General features: G+C 40.1%; 1 protein-coding gene across 15 annotated transcripts in view; it reads right to left on the bottom strand.

Annotated features, from left to right (window-relative positions):
* Positions 1 to 14,624, bottom strand: part of dclk2a (doublecortin-like kinase 2a) — a 68,690-nt gene extending 54,066 nt beyond the window's left edge. For 5 of the 15 annotated variants that reach the window (XR_014533088.1, XM_083538668.1, XM_083538671.1 and 2 more), the window contains exons 1-2: positions 13,524 to 14,618; positions 5,728 to 6,068 (exon numbers count right to left, since the gene is read on the bottom strand). Coding sequence is in view for 13 of the 15 variants with exons in the window: in XM_083538668.1 (XP_083394794.1) it covers positions 5,728 to 6,068; positions 13,524 to 13,944 (762 nt within the window). In the remaining 2 variants the exon portion in view is untranslated. Of the gene's footprint in view, positions 1 to 5,727; positions 6,069 to 13,523 lie in introns of all 15 variants that reach the window. The other 10 variants (XM_083538676.1, XM_083538669.1, XM_083538679.1 and 7 more) reach the window with 6 other exon arrangements.
* Between the last annotated feature and the right edge of the window lie 711 nt (positions 14,625 to 15,335).

Genomic DNA, 15,335 nt, shown 5'->3' with positions numbered 1-15,335 from the left:
AATCTCGTTTCTGATCTGAGAAACGCTCCACAGCAACTGAAGTTAGAAACATCAATCAGAATTTAACAGCACTGGAGACAAAAATAGTGCAAACACAAATGGAAGAAAACGTATCCTCCTTGAAACGATGGCATACAGCAGCATCAAATCCACCCTGATTAAGAAGAGAGCCACATGCTCAACTTTTAGCTGTAGACTAGCAGGTGGAGAGACAGATTTAGGGAATGCAGTCACCACCCAACTTCAAGCAACTCCTGGAATTCCATGTATTCCATGGATATGCAATGCCAAAAATACATGCTACTGATTGAAGACAGGTGATCTGATTTATGTTGCGATCCAGTCAGAGCGTAGCACCAAAAACTAACCATGATAGTCTGAGAGAAATTTTTTTTTTAATTTAGACCAAGATATTGATTATTTTGGTAATCGAGTATTCTCCTGATTAGTCCATTGATGAATAGAGTAATCAGATAAGAAGTGCTTCATTGAAGAGCAATACTACACCATGTTTATAAGGGTGTGCTCCACAGTCTAGTGAGTGGTGCATCAGTAATAATGGTACGTGTTTAGGTGAATAGACTAAACGAAGTTAAATAATTTGCCTCGATGGTTTTTTGTTTCCAAATTACTCGATTTACTCAAGGAATCGTTTTCGCCCTAGACAGAGGCCACGCCTCCTTCATTTTGATGAAAAAAGACAGAGGCCACACCTCTTCGATTAGACTGAAAATGACAGAGGCCACGCCTTCCTTATTTAGACTAAGACAGAGGCCACACCGCTCTCATTTAGACAAAGAAAGACAGAAGCCACACCTCTTTAATTCAACTAAGAAAGACAGAGGCCACACCTCCCTCATTTACACTGAGAGACAGAGGACACACCTCCTTCATTTAGACCAAGAAAGACAAAGGCCACACCTCCCTCATTTAGAGTGAGACAAAGACCACACCCCCTTCATTATGACAGAGAAAGACACAGGCCACACCTCCTTTAATTAGACCAAGATAACAGGATACACCTCCTTCATTCATAACAAGAGAGACATCAGCCACTCCTATTTCAGTTAGACTGAGAAAAACAAAGGCTAATCTTCCATCATTTAGACCAAGAGAGATAGATGCCACATCTTCTTTAATTAGACCAAGAAGGACGGAGGCCACACCTCCTTTATTTAGACCGAAAGACATCCACATTTCCTTGATTTAGAATGAGACAAAGGCCCCACCTCTTTCCCAGGGACAAGTAGACATTCATATAAATTTTAGTAGCTATGAAACAGTAATTAAGTAGTTCAGGTTTCATCTATTCTCAGACGCTGTGGTTTTTCTCAGAAAGTGTATTTGAACATATAAGCTGTAAATCATTTGTTGTTTGTGCCACAAAAGCTTTCAGCAATGTGACTCCTGCTATGTGAGATCTGCACAATCATCATTGTTCTGCTCATAACTGCAGCGTCTGCTCAACATTTTATTTTTGGCTGACAGAAATGCTTACTTTATACCCTATTGCTTACTTTGTTTTGTTTTGTGATTTTGAAAACCCTGTGCTTTGCTCTGGAGACTTATTGCTAATAAAGTTAATTATGTTCTCTTATTTTTGCTTCCAAAGATTGACAATAAATCTTTGAGATTTTACTGGTCTATAAATATTTAAGTGGATTTTATTAAAAATTTTTGGCGCTTGCCTCAACTCCTGCTCGACGTCATGTTAGCATAAGCACTGAACCGCTTGACATCATCGACATCATCGAGAATCGATGCATATTTTGTATCACTGCTTCAAGCGCACATGAATATAGGCCAGTTCGCTCAGAAGAAGGTTGTTCCTAAATTTTCGATGCTGCTTAAATCATTTGTTAATCACAACAATAGTAATAAGAAGAAAAAAACAAAAAAAATAACTATACTTGCAATACTACATATTAGTATTTTATTTCCTTGTCACATGCACATTACAACACAGTGAAATTCTTTCTTTGCATATCCCAGCAATGTTAGGAAGTTGGGGTTAGACATGATACATCCCTGGAGCACAGAGAGTTAAAGGCTATACATACAAACAATAGGGCCCGAGAGTGGGGCTTGAATCCCTGACCTTTTGATTAGTAACCCAGTGAGTTACCACTTCCCCATTGTTATAATCTAGTATAGTGTAGATTAAAAACTTATCTTTATCTATACGTCTCACATCATAACCTTGTGCTCCAGAACATATGATCACATGCACATTATCAACTTGTGCTGTTAATATCACCTCATGAAGATTATGGACCTTTGAAGAAGTAGATGCTGAACTCGCAAACATCCCGTACCATCTAGAGACGTACCAGTGCCACTTGGATCCCACTACATGTGTGGAGTTAGATAAAGATGGTTACATTTCGCATACTTTTGAAGCTAGACTGCTCACAACGACCAACACTGACCCTTAAACACCCAAAATTAACCATATTTGATGCCAAATCATCACTGTTTGTATGTACTGTCTGAACACAATGTATTCCTAAATCGCTAGCTGAGGTGGTGTAAGTCACGTAGCATTGGAATGATGAGTTTTTCTGGGTTCAGGCAGCGTCATGGCCACATTATTGACTTGAGATTGAGAGATAAAAAAATGGCCAGACTGTGTCTAATGTCTGGTTGACATTTAAAATTTGGTCCAAAAGAGGCAAAATTGGGGCAGAAAACACTCCTGATGTAGGAAAAGCTCTAAGAAAATAAATAAAAAAGAATCACGCATGGGGTTTAAGTCAGTCATTTGACAATCATATAACAGCATGTGCCAGACATGGTAGCTCAGTCGTTGAGGTATTGATATGTAACTGAAAGGTTTAAACCCCAGCACCACCAAGCTGACACCGCTAAGCCCTTGAGCAAGGCTCTAAACCATCAACCTTGCTTAGTTGTATAAATGAGACAACTGTATAAAAGTCTGTCAGAGATTTTCACCTCACTCCATTCTTGGCAGCGTGAAGTGTTTTCTGGCTCACAGTGCTAAAGTTTAATTCACGTTTGTGTTTATGCGGCCATGTGCATCTTTGGTTCAATTTCTTTTCTGTCTCTTCCCCCGGCTTGTCATTTGTCACTTCCCTCACTTGCCTCTTTGTTCACGGCTGCTGTCGATTATTCTGTGTAAATATGCACCCCTCTGGTTTCAGGTTTGTCTGGGCGAATTCACTCGTTGCTAGTCTCACGGTTCTCTTTCATTTTCTTCTTCTTGTTCACGGTTTCGCCATTGTACTGTTGTTTGCCGATCGCCCGACCGTAGCCTGTTACACGTTTTGGAATTTTGTCTGCCATTTTGGATTTGCTGATTACAGTATACAGACGATGGTTCAAGTAACGATTTCGCAATCTTACTATGACAACATTTAAACGAAGCAGCATAAGCTCCTCCCTCCACTCACAATCCGTACCATACAGTAGTAGTAGTAGTAGCAGTAGTTATGTAATAGATAGGCTAGGCCATGTCTTGACTTACTATATTTTCAAGTTATGATGGGGTCATCGGAACGCATCTCCATTGTAAATCATAGACTACGTGTACTCTAAAAAAGTTCTTCCCCAGCACTTGTGTCCACTTCCACTTTCAGTGTCTGAAAAATGGCACAAATGTAGTAGAAGGCCTTTTCTTGTGTGGATATGGCACCACAACAATTTAGACAATCATTAATTTTTTTCACCATTTCATTTTATATAAAGAAACCGGTTCAATAATTTTCCTTAAAGATGAATGAAACAATTTCGTTACTGTACTTAAGTAGCTTTTCACCATTAGGGGAGATTTTTTCTTTTACTTCACTACATTTCAGTCAAATATCAAATCAAATTTAGTCAATTAGTCAGATCTTTCTTGAAGGAGTTAAAAAGAAGGTTTTGGGCTCATGATCACTGTACTAGATATCAATCAGTGTTTGACTCATTAATATCTTTTTATTAATAGATTGATGTGCTACAGGTAACAGAGTCTTTTCACATAAACTGAATTAATTAGGCAAAGTCTTGTGACAAAAATGATAATAGGAACATTATAGCAATGATAAATGATAAATACTCTGATTGGTCGACTAGCGTTCCAAAAATGTTAACATTTCCTGATACTGTGTGTATCACACCACTCGTCTTTCTGCCATTACTACACTAGAATGAGCATCATCATCATCATCATCATCATCATCAGACATGGGAAAATTATACTTTTCAGGAATATGCTTCAAAATAAAAAGCGATAATTTGTCAAACGAAAGCAAGAAAGCAAGAAAGCAAGAAAGAAAGAAAGAAAGAAAGAAAGAAAGAAAGAAAGAAAGAAAAAAAGAAAGAAAGAAAGAATTCCAACAATTCCAACAAAGGCACTTTTAATTTCACTTTGAACAAAGCTAGCTGGCAAGCTATAAAGTGTTTTATATGCTTTCTAAAAGAACTTTAAACAGTGATAAAACTCACAGTAACACACATCTTACTTTTCACTACGGGGCAGTAACAGTTAAAGCTTCTATATTCTAATGACCTGTTGTTAAGTATTTTCCTTTAACAACATTCCAATGAGTGTTTAACTCCTTACCTAGGAAATAAATAAAATGAAAAACAAAAGCTTTCATAATGTAGGAACAAATTAAAAAAGAAAAAAGGCAGCTTGAAGTTAAACACAGCTCTCGAGTCATGCCTGAGTTCCCTGGCACATTACGCTGTGAGTCATCCGGAGCCCATCTGTGTGTATATATCGTGCAGGATGCTGCAATGCAGCTCTCGTTTTCTTTTTAATACTTAATAACGTTATTCCCTAAAATATTTACAAGCTGTAAAACGTGCATTAGGAGGCTTTTTCAACTGACACTTGGAGGATGTTTAATTGACCGTGAGCTTTATGACTGATTCGTCATGCATGACTAGAGTTCTTTTCGTCCATCTGATCCTCAAAAGAAGAAAGGAGCAGTTGGTCGTTAACAGCTGCTAATGCATAAGGCTGGATGATCTAAATGTAAATAATGCTATCACATGCCTCTTAAATCAAAACACTCCCTCGTGGCTAATGTCATGAAAGGAATGGTTTTATATGTTAAACGCTAAGGGTGTGGACGAGGAAAGTCCCTTTTGTATGCTCTAGCAACTGATGCGTTTTTTGTGTTTTTTATATGCACTGTATGGGCAAAAACTTGGGAAAGTTGATTTTTTCCGCCATATGTGGTTCTTCCCCAAAATATTAGCCCAAAATTGGAGGCACACAATTGTCTAGAACGTCTCTAGATCCACTAAAATACAATTTTCCCTTCACTTCCCTTCACTGCACAAAGTCAGCTTCATGAAGATATGGGTTGGAGTGGAAGATCTCCTGCTATAGAGCTGTGTTCTCAACTCTATTGAAACTTTTAGGATAAATTGGAACGCTGACTGCACCCCAGATCTCCTCACTTCACCCACATCCATACCTGACCTTACTAACACCCTTAGAACTAAATGAGCACAAATCTTTACAAAATCTAGTGGAACATCTTCCCAGAAGAGTTAAGGTTCTTACAAGAGCACTTTTTAAAAAGAGCACAGTCCACAAACTTTTGTCCATATAGTGTATTTGCTTCATCAAACCCAATTCACATTCCCAATATTCCAGATTGAACTTTTGTGAATGATACTACAGGATTATCGGGGATCCTCTGGTAGCTGCAACTTTAAAGTTTATTATTATTTGAGTAGTTTCAATTCCTTATTCTTCTTTTAGCCTCCTACCTGCTTCCCCTCCAGTGTGAAGAGTCTCCTCACCACTCCTGAGTCCAGCTTGATGGCATCGCTGATGTCCGTGAGCACTTGCTCGAACGAGTGTGCCGTCTTTTTGTTCAGGAGGATGCGTACGGCCTTGCGTGGCTTCACACCGCTCCGGATCACCGTCACCAGCTTGGGCCGGATGAAGTCCTTGTTTTCTCGCTCCCTCAGCTCGTTTTTTAGTATGGGTAAAGAGGAGAGAGAACGTGAGGTACCTGCCCTAACGTTCACAGACCAGTTGGGGTTCACGTTCTTGGTGTAGTCCACTCTGCGGAAGGGTTCGTTCGAGGCGCAGACGTAGCTTTCACCTGTCAGAGAGTAGAACAGGGAAAGAGTTAGGGCTGTAAATCTTAATGTGAAGGTAAAGTAAGTTCTCAAAAAACAGCTCTGACAGTAGTGGAGCTGCAAATTAGATGTTTATATTAACACGTGAACTCATGACCTTTTGATCAGAAGTCCAACATACTATATTATATTATACTAGATTATAGACATTCCACAATATTCGATGTAACTCTAAATGGATAAAAGGTTCTGATGAATATTTGTCAGGCCTCTGCCAGACTTAAACTCCATTTCCTGTCAGGCACCGAAGCCAGTCAGTTTGCTAAGATAAAAAAAATCGCAAGTCGAGCTATTGTACCTCGGGGACTACCTATATATGCTCAGTTGCTTTTGTCTTTGTCATTTACTCAGCCATAAGTCTGCCATTTCTGATCTTCACCACTTTTTGTATCTATTCTGGATTCATCACACGACAATTATTTTGATTAAGTCCGATCTGATTATGTCCAATCCGGTAGGAAGGTGGTAGCTCAGTGGTTAAGGCATTGAACTTTGGATCAGATGGTCACGAGTTTAAATCCCACCACCACCAAGCTGCCACTGCTGGGCCCCTGAGCAAGGCCCTAAACCTTCCCTGCTCAGTTGTAGGTCACTCTGGATAAGGGTGTCTGCTAAATGCTATATTAATTTTTATACCCCCACATACACCAGTCAGTCTGCAAAAAAAAAATTTCAACACAAAGTCAAGTCAAGTTTATTTCTATAGTGCTTTTCACAACAGACATTGTCTCAAAGCCAAATCCTCATTTGGGTGACATCAAGAGTGTGATTATAGTCTTTAAACAATACAGAACACTGGAGAGTGAGAACTAACATGAGCACTGGAGTGTGTAATTATGAGTAATGATCTTTCTACAGTCTTATACAGTCATTTGATTTGATATATATTATTATATATATTTAGTGTACTTGTTTATTCAGCTTGCTAATTTTTTTTATGTCAAAGCCTTATCCCCTCCTACTTGTTCCTTTACAGCAGTTTCTGCACATTTCTCACTGCCATAGACTTATAACTGTTTACTTCTATCTATCTATCTATCTATCTATCTATCTATCTATCTATCTATCTATCTATCTATCTATCTATCTATCTATCTATCTATCTATCTTTATTTATTTATTTATTTATTTATTTATTTATTGCTGGAGAAGTCAGGTTTCCCAATATATCTTTGATCCATTTAGTGTAGTGCAGAATTTACCCAGGTTTCTCCGAGTTAGGGCTGGGCAATTTTTTCAGTTTTTTCCAATTAATACGAATTTACTTTTTAAGACGATTAAATTTTTTTTATTTTATCGGTTTGGATCTTAGAATCTCGTTCAAAACAGTTTGTCATCGTTTTTGTTTTTTGAGTTATTTAGTTCATTTCGTTCCTTAAATCAGAAATAAATGTACACGTCTACATACACAAACCCATTACATGACTAGAGTACCAATAATTAAAAATGACAATGCAGCCAAAGACAAATTATAATAAACAGAATAAGTAGCTTCACTTCTCATATCTTCTATTCCGTATTGTTAGTTTCTTTTGTCAAGTGTGTTGTAATGTAATGTCAAGAATCAGACCAAAAAAACATGATCTCGCGCATTTTGTAGCATCTTGTAACAATGATGTCAAGAAACAAATCTGATCTATTGCATTGTGTAGCGTCTATAGGAGTCTTGGGATAAAAGAAAGAACGAATCGGACCAAAAGAGTCAAGTGTAAACTACTCAATTCTGTTTTCTGTGTAATGGACTGCATAGTATACAAGGCAATCATGTGATAAAAGACCAAACGACTTGGACGAGAAGAGTGTAGAGAGGTAAACTACACAACTCTGTTTCCTGTACATTACCTACAGTGATTTTGCGATGCTTTGTGTCCAGTAGAAAATAAACACTCTTTGAGTAGACTCGTTCTTCTGAGTTATATAAAAGACTCGGTTTAAAATGAACGAATCCTTCATCCTACTGTATATTGTACAAAAGTCCTAAAGTAACTTCTTTATCTTATGTAATGCACACTTTTTGCACTATGCACTTTTACACTTTATGCACATTATGATTCGTCATAAACTCGGTATATTGTGGTATTATTTATCCTGTATTGTTCAAATAGTCTCGTTCAGTCTGTATTGTCTTTTATAATGTTGTTATTTGTGTCTGTACTTTTGAGAGTCACCAACAGCTAGAACCAAATTCTTCGAGTGTGTCAACACGCTTAGCCAATAAACCTGATTCTGAAGAGCTGATTTTGGAGATGCTAATTGCTTCACTCATCAAGTATCTCCAGAGAAAAAAGACTTGCCCAGCCGATGAAAGAGGCTTTAATAACCAGCCACAATCTCTCACTAGACAGCCACAAAGTAATCTGCGATCAAACCTCTCACAGCTCTTCTGTCTCGCTAGCACACACTTCCTGCTTACTGGAAGAAAAGTGCTATTGGAATTTGTTCATGCGTTACTGGGAGACTCTGGGTACAGTGAGTCTCTCACACGGTTCACACGTCCGGGTGAAATGCGAAGCACATCAAGGCTCTCTCTTCTCTCTTGGTTCAGTCTTGCGGTGTTGGCCTCCGTCCCGAGTATTTTCACCGACATTCCAGGGTAACGACGCTAAATCTAGCCCTCCCTTTCCCAAAGGCCTTCTCAAATCCACACTCGGGTGGTAAATAGAAACCACAGGAAGAGACAACTAAAGAATGGATGGATGGATGAGCATTTATTCCCTTGTTCTGCATTAATGTGTATCAATTTTACATTTAAAATGTCTTCAGACATTTTTACACAATTGAAGAAACTAGTGGTAGTTTGCTATGTGTGTGTGTGTGTGTGTGTGTGTGTGTGTGTGTGTGTGTGTGTGTGTGTGTGTGTGTAAGAGTAGGCACAGCTTGGCACAACGTATTCCACATGCAGCTGCGCTAAAAATGGACCTTTGTCAAACAGGGACTGAGCATCAGATGAAGAAAGAAACTAAAAACAGTTTAAAGCACATCGTTAAATCGGTGCATTATCAGTGCGATCTCATCCTCACGATACACCATGAACTTCCGGGACTTTCCGAGTGCTTCTGAAAAACCAAATCACGAAACACTTGCTGCGGAAGTGCTAATAAAGTGGTGTGAAAATGCTGTTGCTAGGTAACTGGGAAATATAGATGTGGGGCTAGTTAATAATAAGCTAGCTGTTACCTAGCTATTGTGTATTTTGTTTCAGGATGATATCAGTCGCTCTGAGAGTATAAAAGATACAAAGATTGAGGTTAAAGCTGGGAGTTAGCGTTTATAGACTCATCATCTCTCTCTCTCTCTCTCTCTCTCTCTCTCTCTCATAGCACTCTATGCACTATAACCACATAATCCTTAAGTTCTCAATTCAGATTGTGTGAAAACTCAAGTGTAACTAAATGTGTGTGCACATTTCTGTTTGACCATTTTTATTACAAATATAAACAAATAAATATAAAACCGGCGAAATTAAAACCCTCAATGCAACACAAATTTATTTACGACGTCCTTTCTTTACTACGATATAAAAAAATTTATAAAACGTAACCGAAAAAATTATGTTTTATCACTAAACATTTGTTTTACTGAAGCGCCAAGTCTCAAATCAAGCACCAAAATCCGCCATGATGCACACATCCGGCAATTAAAACCGTCCGTGTGGAAACATAGCAAAAGTACCGTTTGGTGTCGATTTACGTCATATAAAACACCATAATTACATTTAAACCATTTTCAAGAATATTTTAATGAGCTGCCCTGTCATCTGAAAATGTAAACATTTTTGTATTAGTAAATCGCTCAGTGCAAGGAAAGAGAAGTAATGGGAACCTGGTATTTCTATGTTCTTTTTTTTTCTAACTAGCGCATTGTGCGCAGTACACCTTCAGTGTCTATGAATCAGCAAGGTGGTCTTTTTTAAACAAATTGAGTTTCAGATTAAAAATCCAAACCTCATGTGTTTAAACAGTATGAACTGGGTTAAACTACTGTTTTTTCCAAATCAAACAATGGCATTTTTTTTTTTAACCCAATTAATTTAAGGTATAGCTTAAAGAGTTTGGAAAATAGGGTTGAAAATATGTACGAAAAATGAATTATTACTGTGTAAAGATAAAAAAAATCTTGTTTAACACACTTCGAAGTCGATCCTGATTTCAGCAAATTGGCTTAATGGTTCAACCTTTAAACTATGAATATATACTTTAGCTTTTGATGTCGAAAAAAATGTCCCAATTCCTTTTCCACATAACAAGCTAACAGACTCCCAAGGCACCAGACTTTATTAAGCTGACAAATTAACAAAAGGCTAATTTAGCCGGTCTGCTCCAGATGGGGGTCACCATTACTGATGAGAAGAGTGACACAAATGAGCAGTTTAACGCATGAGGAAGGGGCTGGAACTGGTTACGATCACAAAGGAGGCCCTGACACGGGACTCAGGTGTGAAATTCCCACTGCGGTTAGCAATCCTGAAGCCTGTCTCACCAAACCAGGGTTCTTCTGGGGCCCAGCTGAGACTTCACAATTACTCGTCTTTATAGGCGTCAAATAGAAGTCTGTCATCATGATATACAATGTACAGGCTTTGTGGACAATCAGCTGCTGTCTGTGCTTTAACAAGGCTCAGTAATAAAGTCATGGTTGCGATAGAATTGAAATCCTGAAAAATGTACTTCTCAGTGGTGGACTCTATGCCAGGCTAAAGTCCAATATATTATATATTTTAATATATGTTTTGTCCTTGAATATGTATTTAATTATTTCCAATAGTCCAGTTTCCTCATTTCATAGCTTTTCAGTATTAAGTTTCTACACAATCGTGTTGGCATAAGACCAGCACTGTGAGCACTGCAGGCTTTTTTTTTTTTACCATTAACTCTATTTTGGTTGAAGCTCTTGCTGTGTTACTGTAATTTGCTTACTCCCAGTCCCGCTCCAAGGCGTCTGGACCCGACAGCATTTTCACGTATTTTGATTGGACAATCAGAGAGCAATGACTGAGGAAAATAAATTGACTTGGTTGCAGACACATTTACAAGATGGATTTTTCAAGAAAAGCTGGACATCATGTGGAAAGTTCGATCAAAACAGTTCAAAATAGTTGTTAAGCTTTTTCATGAACCATTTACTGTATACTGCACTTTTGCGTTTTATATTCCTGTAGAATTTGACAAAAACACAGAATTTGCCATCTATTTCAATTCCACAGGAAAACCGCAATGTGAAATAATGCAAAATATTATGAGGTTAATATCGATGCTTCTGCTAGAGATGATGGATGCGGGTGGTGCAGTTGTGGCTACAGTGAAAGGAGACTTTCACACTGTGTGAGATTCCTGTCTGTGATGCAGCGCTCTGTTATACTGTGTATCTATATATTATTGATGGTTTCTATAGACTTGGTGTCATAATGATTGTATTAAGAGGTGGATTGGTTCAGGTAGGACACCACTGAAGGCCTGAGTGTCAAATGCACGGTAGCATCACTTGGTTGGAGTAAACTTTCTTTCTGCTTCTCCCATTAGGGGTCGCCACAGCGGACCATCCACATGTTCGATTTGGCACATGTTTTTACGCTGGATGCCCTTCCTAACGCAACCCTCCCCATTTATCCAGGCTTGGGGCCGGCACAAAGGATTGTGCAACCCTAATGGCTGGGGTTGGTTCCCTGACCGGGGATCGAACCCGGGCCGCAGCGGTGAGAGCGCCCCATCCTAACCACTAGACCACCAGGGATTTTGTGATAGAAGTGATGGCCCATCCTTGGTAATGACGTTTTATTTATTTTTTTATACGTAGCTGCATTATGCTTTTCTGACATGCTTCTTAAATAAGTATCTGAGCATGATAGAAGCTTCATGCTGAAAGCCTGGTTGTCAGATTATACGCTGTGGGTCTGTGGATTCGATTCACTTCACATTGACACAAATTTGCCCCACTTTCCAACACATGGCCTTGTGATCAGTAACATCACAGCACTCATGGAATCACTTCATGGAAATAAACCCTGGAGGCAGGAATTGATCTTACAGTGCAATATAAATTTGGAGATCATGGTTCTGAAATGTTCGACTCTTAACAGCGTGAGTGTTAAAAACTCTCCAGCACTTACAGCTGCTCCCTGGACATGAATCAATTCTATTGACTCAGTTGCACAATAAAAGAGTCAATATGAGTGAAGGGCTCTGCATTCTAGTGATATTTTAGAGGATTTCTGAGGATTATTTATATATATATATATATATATATATATATATATATATATATATATATATATATATACACACACACATGCCAAAAGTATTGGGTCACCTGGTATTGAGTACAGTATGTGAGCATTGCATTCCACATTTAGTCCCAATCTGCTCTTATAATTCCCTCCACTCTTCTGGGAAGATGTTCCACTAGATTTTGGTGTGTGTTTATGGATATTTGTGTTCACCAGCCACAAGGTTAATACGAAAGACAGGTACTGATGTAGGTGAGGAGGCCTGGGGTGCAGTCAGCGTTCACATTCATCCCAAAGGTGTTCAGTAGGGATGAGATCAGAGCTCTATAGCAGAGCACTCAAGATCTTCCTCTCCAAAGCATGTAAAACAGATCTTCAACTAGCTCAGGGGCATTGCCATGTATATATGAACTTGGAAACCCGAACTTGTTCCAGCATGGCAATGCCCCTGAGCTTCTTGAAGATCTGCAACTTGAAATGACTGATTAGCAGCTTGTTATAATTAACATTATAAATGTATACTGATAATATTCCTGGCAGATTTTGTGCACTGAGGTACTTGTAATAGATCAGTGGTTAAGGCTGTGGGTTATTGATTGGACAATCAGGGGTTCAAGCCTCACTATTGTCAATCTGCCACTGTTGGGCCCTTGAGAAAAGCCCTGAGCCCTCTCTGCTTCAGGGGGTGCTCTATCATAGCTGACACTGTTCTCTGACCCCAAGCTTCCTGACAAGCTTGGAGCAGCTTGTAAGAAGTATAAGCAGGTTATTGATCACATTTGCATTTACATTTATAGCATTTGGCAGACGCCGTTATCCAGAGCGACTGAGCAGCTGAGGGTTAATTGCTTTGCTCTAGTGGAAGCGTGGTGGTACTGGGATGTGATCAGATGACCTTCTAATCCATAGTCTAATGCCTTACCCACTGAGCTACCACCTCCATGATCAGAAGGTCAGGGTTTCAAGCCCCAAAACTGGACCCTGGACCTTTAACAATTTCTTTATTGTAGGTGACATTAGTTGTGCAGGAGAAGATGGATCTTAACTTTAACTGAAGAAGGGAAGACTTGGATGCATGATGAATGAATGTTTTACTTTTTTTAATGCATGATGTTGTGCATGACATGCAGTGCATGCTGAAGTTGTCTCTCTCTCTCTCTCACACACACACACACACACACACACACACACTCACCCTCTACAAGCTCCTCCAGACTGCTGACCTTCCTCGCTCCGTCTATGGTGTAAATGCAGCGCACTCCCTGCGGCAAGCTCGCACTGTCCGATAGGGATCTTGTGAGCTCGGCGAGCAGCGCGTCCAGTGAGCGGAAACGGTCGCCGGACACGGCGTACGCCAGGCCCTCGAAGTGGCGGTCTCCGTTTCGGTAGAAGCGCACCTTCCGCGCCTTCTTCTCGGCAGCCAGCGAGCGCAGCGTGCGTGCCCGGTAGAAGCTGCAGTGCGCGCTGTGTGCGGGACTCGCCACCGACCCACATCCGTAGCCGTTGCCGTTGCCCCGGGACGCTACACGGGAGCCCGCAGCGCTTCCGCGACCCGACCGCGGCGTCTTCTCCCGTTCCTCGAAGTGCTCCCACTCGATGTTCCTACTTAAAGCCATGACTTCCAGAGAACGTGAACCGGGGTGGCGAACTTATGGAGCTCTGCGCGTCTCCGGTGCGTCTCGGCTGGATGAAGCGGCGCGGTTTCTGCGTCACCTGGACCGCCTTGTAAAGCTCATCAACTCGGAAGGAAATTTCTTGATGACTACTAGGTTTAAACGTTTACTACATCCGACCACCAAAATGCTCCTCATGCACGGAAAATAAATCCAATTACCAAAAAAATAAATAAATCCAAACTTGTCACCGGATTCCCAAATAAACAACAACAAAAAAAACCCAAAACAGTTTCATATGTCTAGGAGATAAGAATTCCACATCCTAAAAGACCTCCACGAAGACCTCCAAAGTCCAAACAGGCGCTCTGTTATTCCAGCCTCATCCTGTTCACACACATGGGCGCACTCGATTACACACACACACACACACACACTCTCATTCTCACGACGTCTCCAAAAAGATACCCAACCCTCCACAGTAAAACACGCCCTCTCCGAGACCACCCTCTCACGACTGACCAGAGCAGTAACGAGTCGTGATGAACATCAACCGATCCTGAGTTTTTCATCAGTCTACAGTATCAGCATACAGAGGAGATTCTGAACACACCATTGGCTGAAGGTTACACAATTCACTTCAAGGATCCTGATGTTTTGATGATCTCTCAGTGTTTGTTAAACTATTTCTTTGCTGCAGATCAAATTCCAGATGTGCGTGATGTGCTCTATTAGTTCTGAAGCCTTTGGTCCCTCTTAAAGCTCTGGCATGGTGTTAGATCTGTGATGATCGCAGATGTTGAGCTATTTTATGAGTTGCTCAGTAGCTCCTAGTTTTATAACCAAAAATGATCTGTATAAGACTGTAGAAAGAACATTACTTTTAATCTTATACTCCAGTGCTCATGTTAGTTCTCACTCTCCAGTGTTCTGTATTGTTTAAAGTCTATAATCACACTCTTGATGTCACCCAAATGAGGATGGGTTCCCCTTTTTGAGTCTGGTTCCTTTCAAGGTTTCTTCCTCATAACATCTAAGGGAGTTTTTCCTGGTCACAGTCACCACGGCTGCTCATCAGGGATAAATACATATCGTTCCCCTTCACTGTTAAATTCTGTAAAACGCTTTGGGACAATGTCTGTTGTGAAAAGCGCAATAGAAATAAACTTGACTTGACTCACATCCAGACTGTGCAACAGTTTTCTCCTTCAAGCCATCAGGCTCCTCAACACACAGACCAGGAACTGAAACTCACATGCACACACTCACACAACTGTGTGTTACTGAGCTGCTACAAATCTGAACTCAAACACACACACACACACACACACACACACACACACACACACACACACACACACACACACACACACACACACACACACTTCCTTGTC

The sequence above is a fragment of the Silurus aristotelis genome, assembly GCF_946808225.1.
Source record: "Silurus aristotelis genome assembly, chromosome: 4".
NCBI classification, from domain to species: Eukaryota; Metazoa; Chordata; class Actinopteri; order Siluriformes; family Siluridae; genus Silurus; species Silurus aristotelis.
The sequence above is the reverse complement of the archived record's forward strand: the minus strand, read 5'-3'. Positions and strand labels throughout refer to the sequence as shown.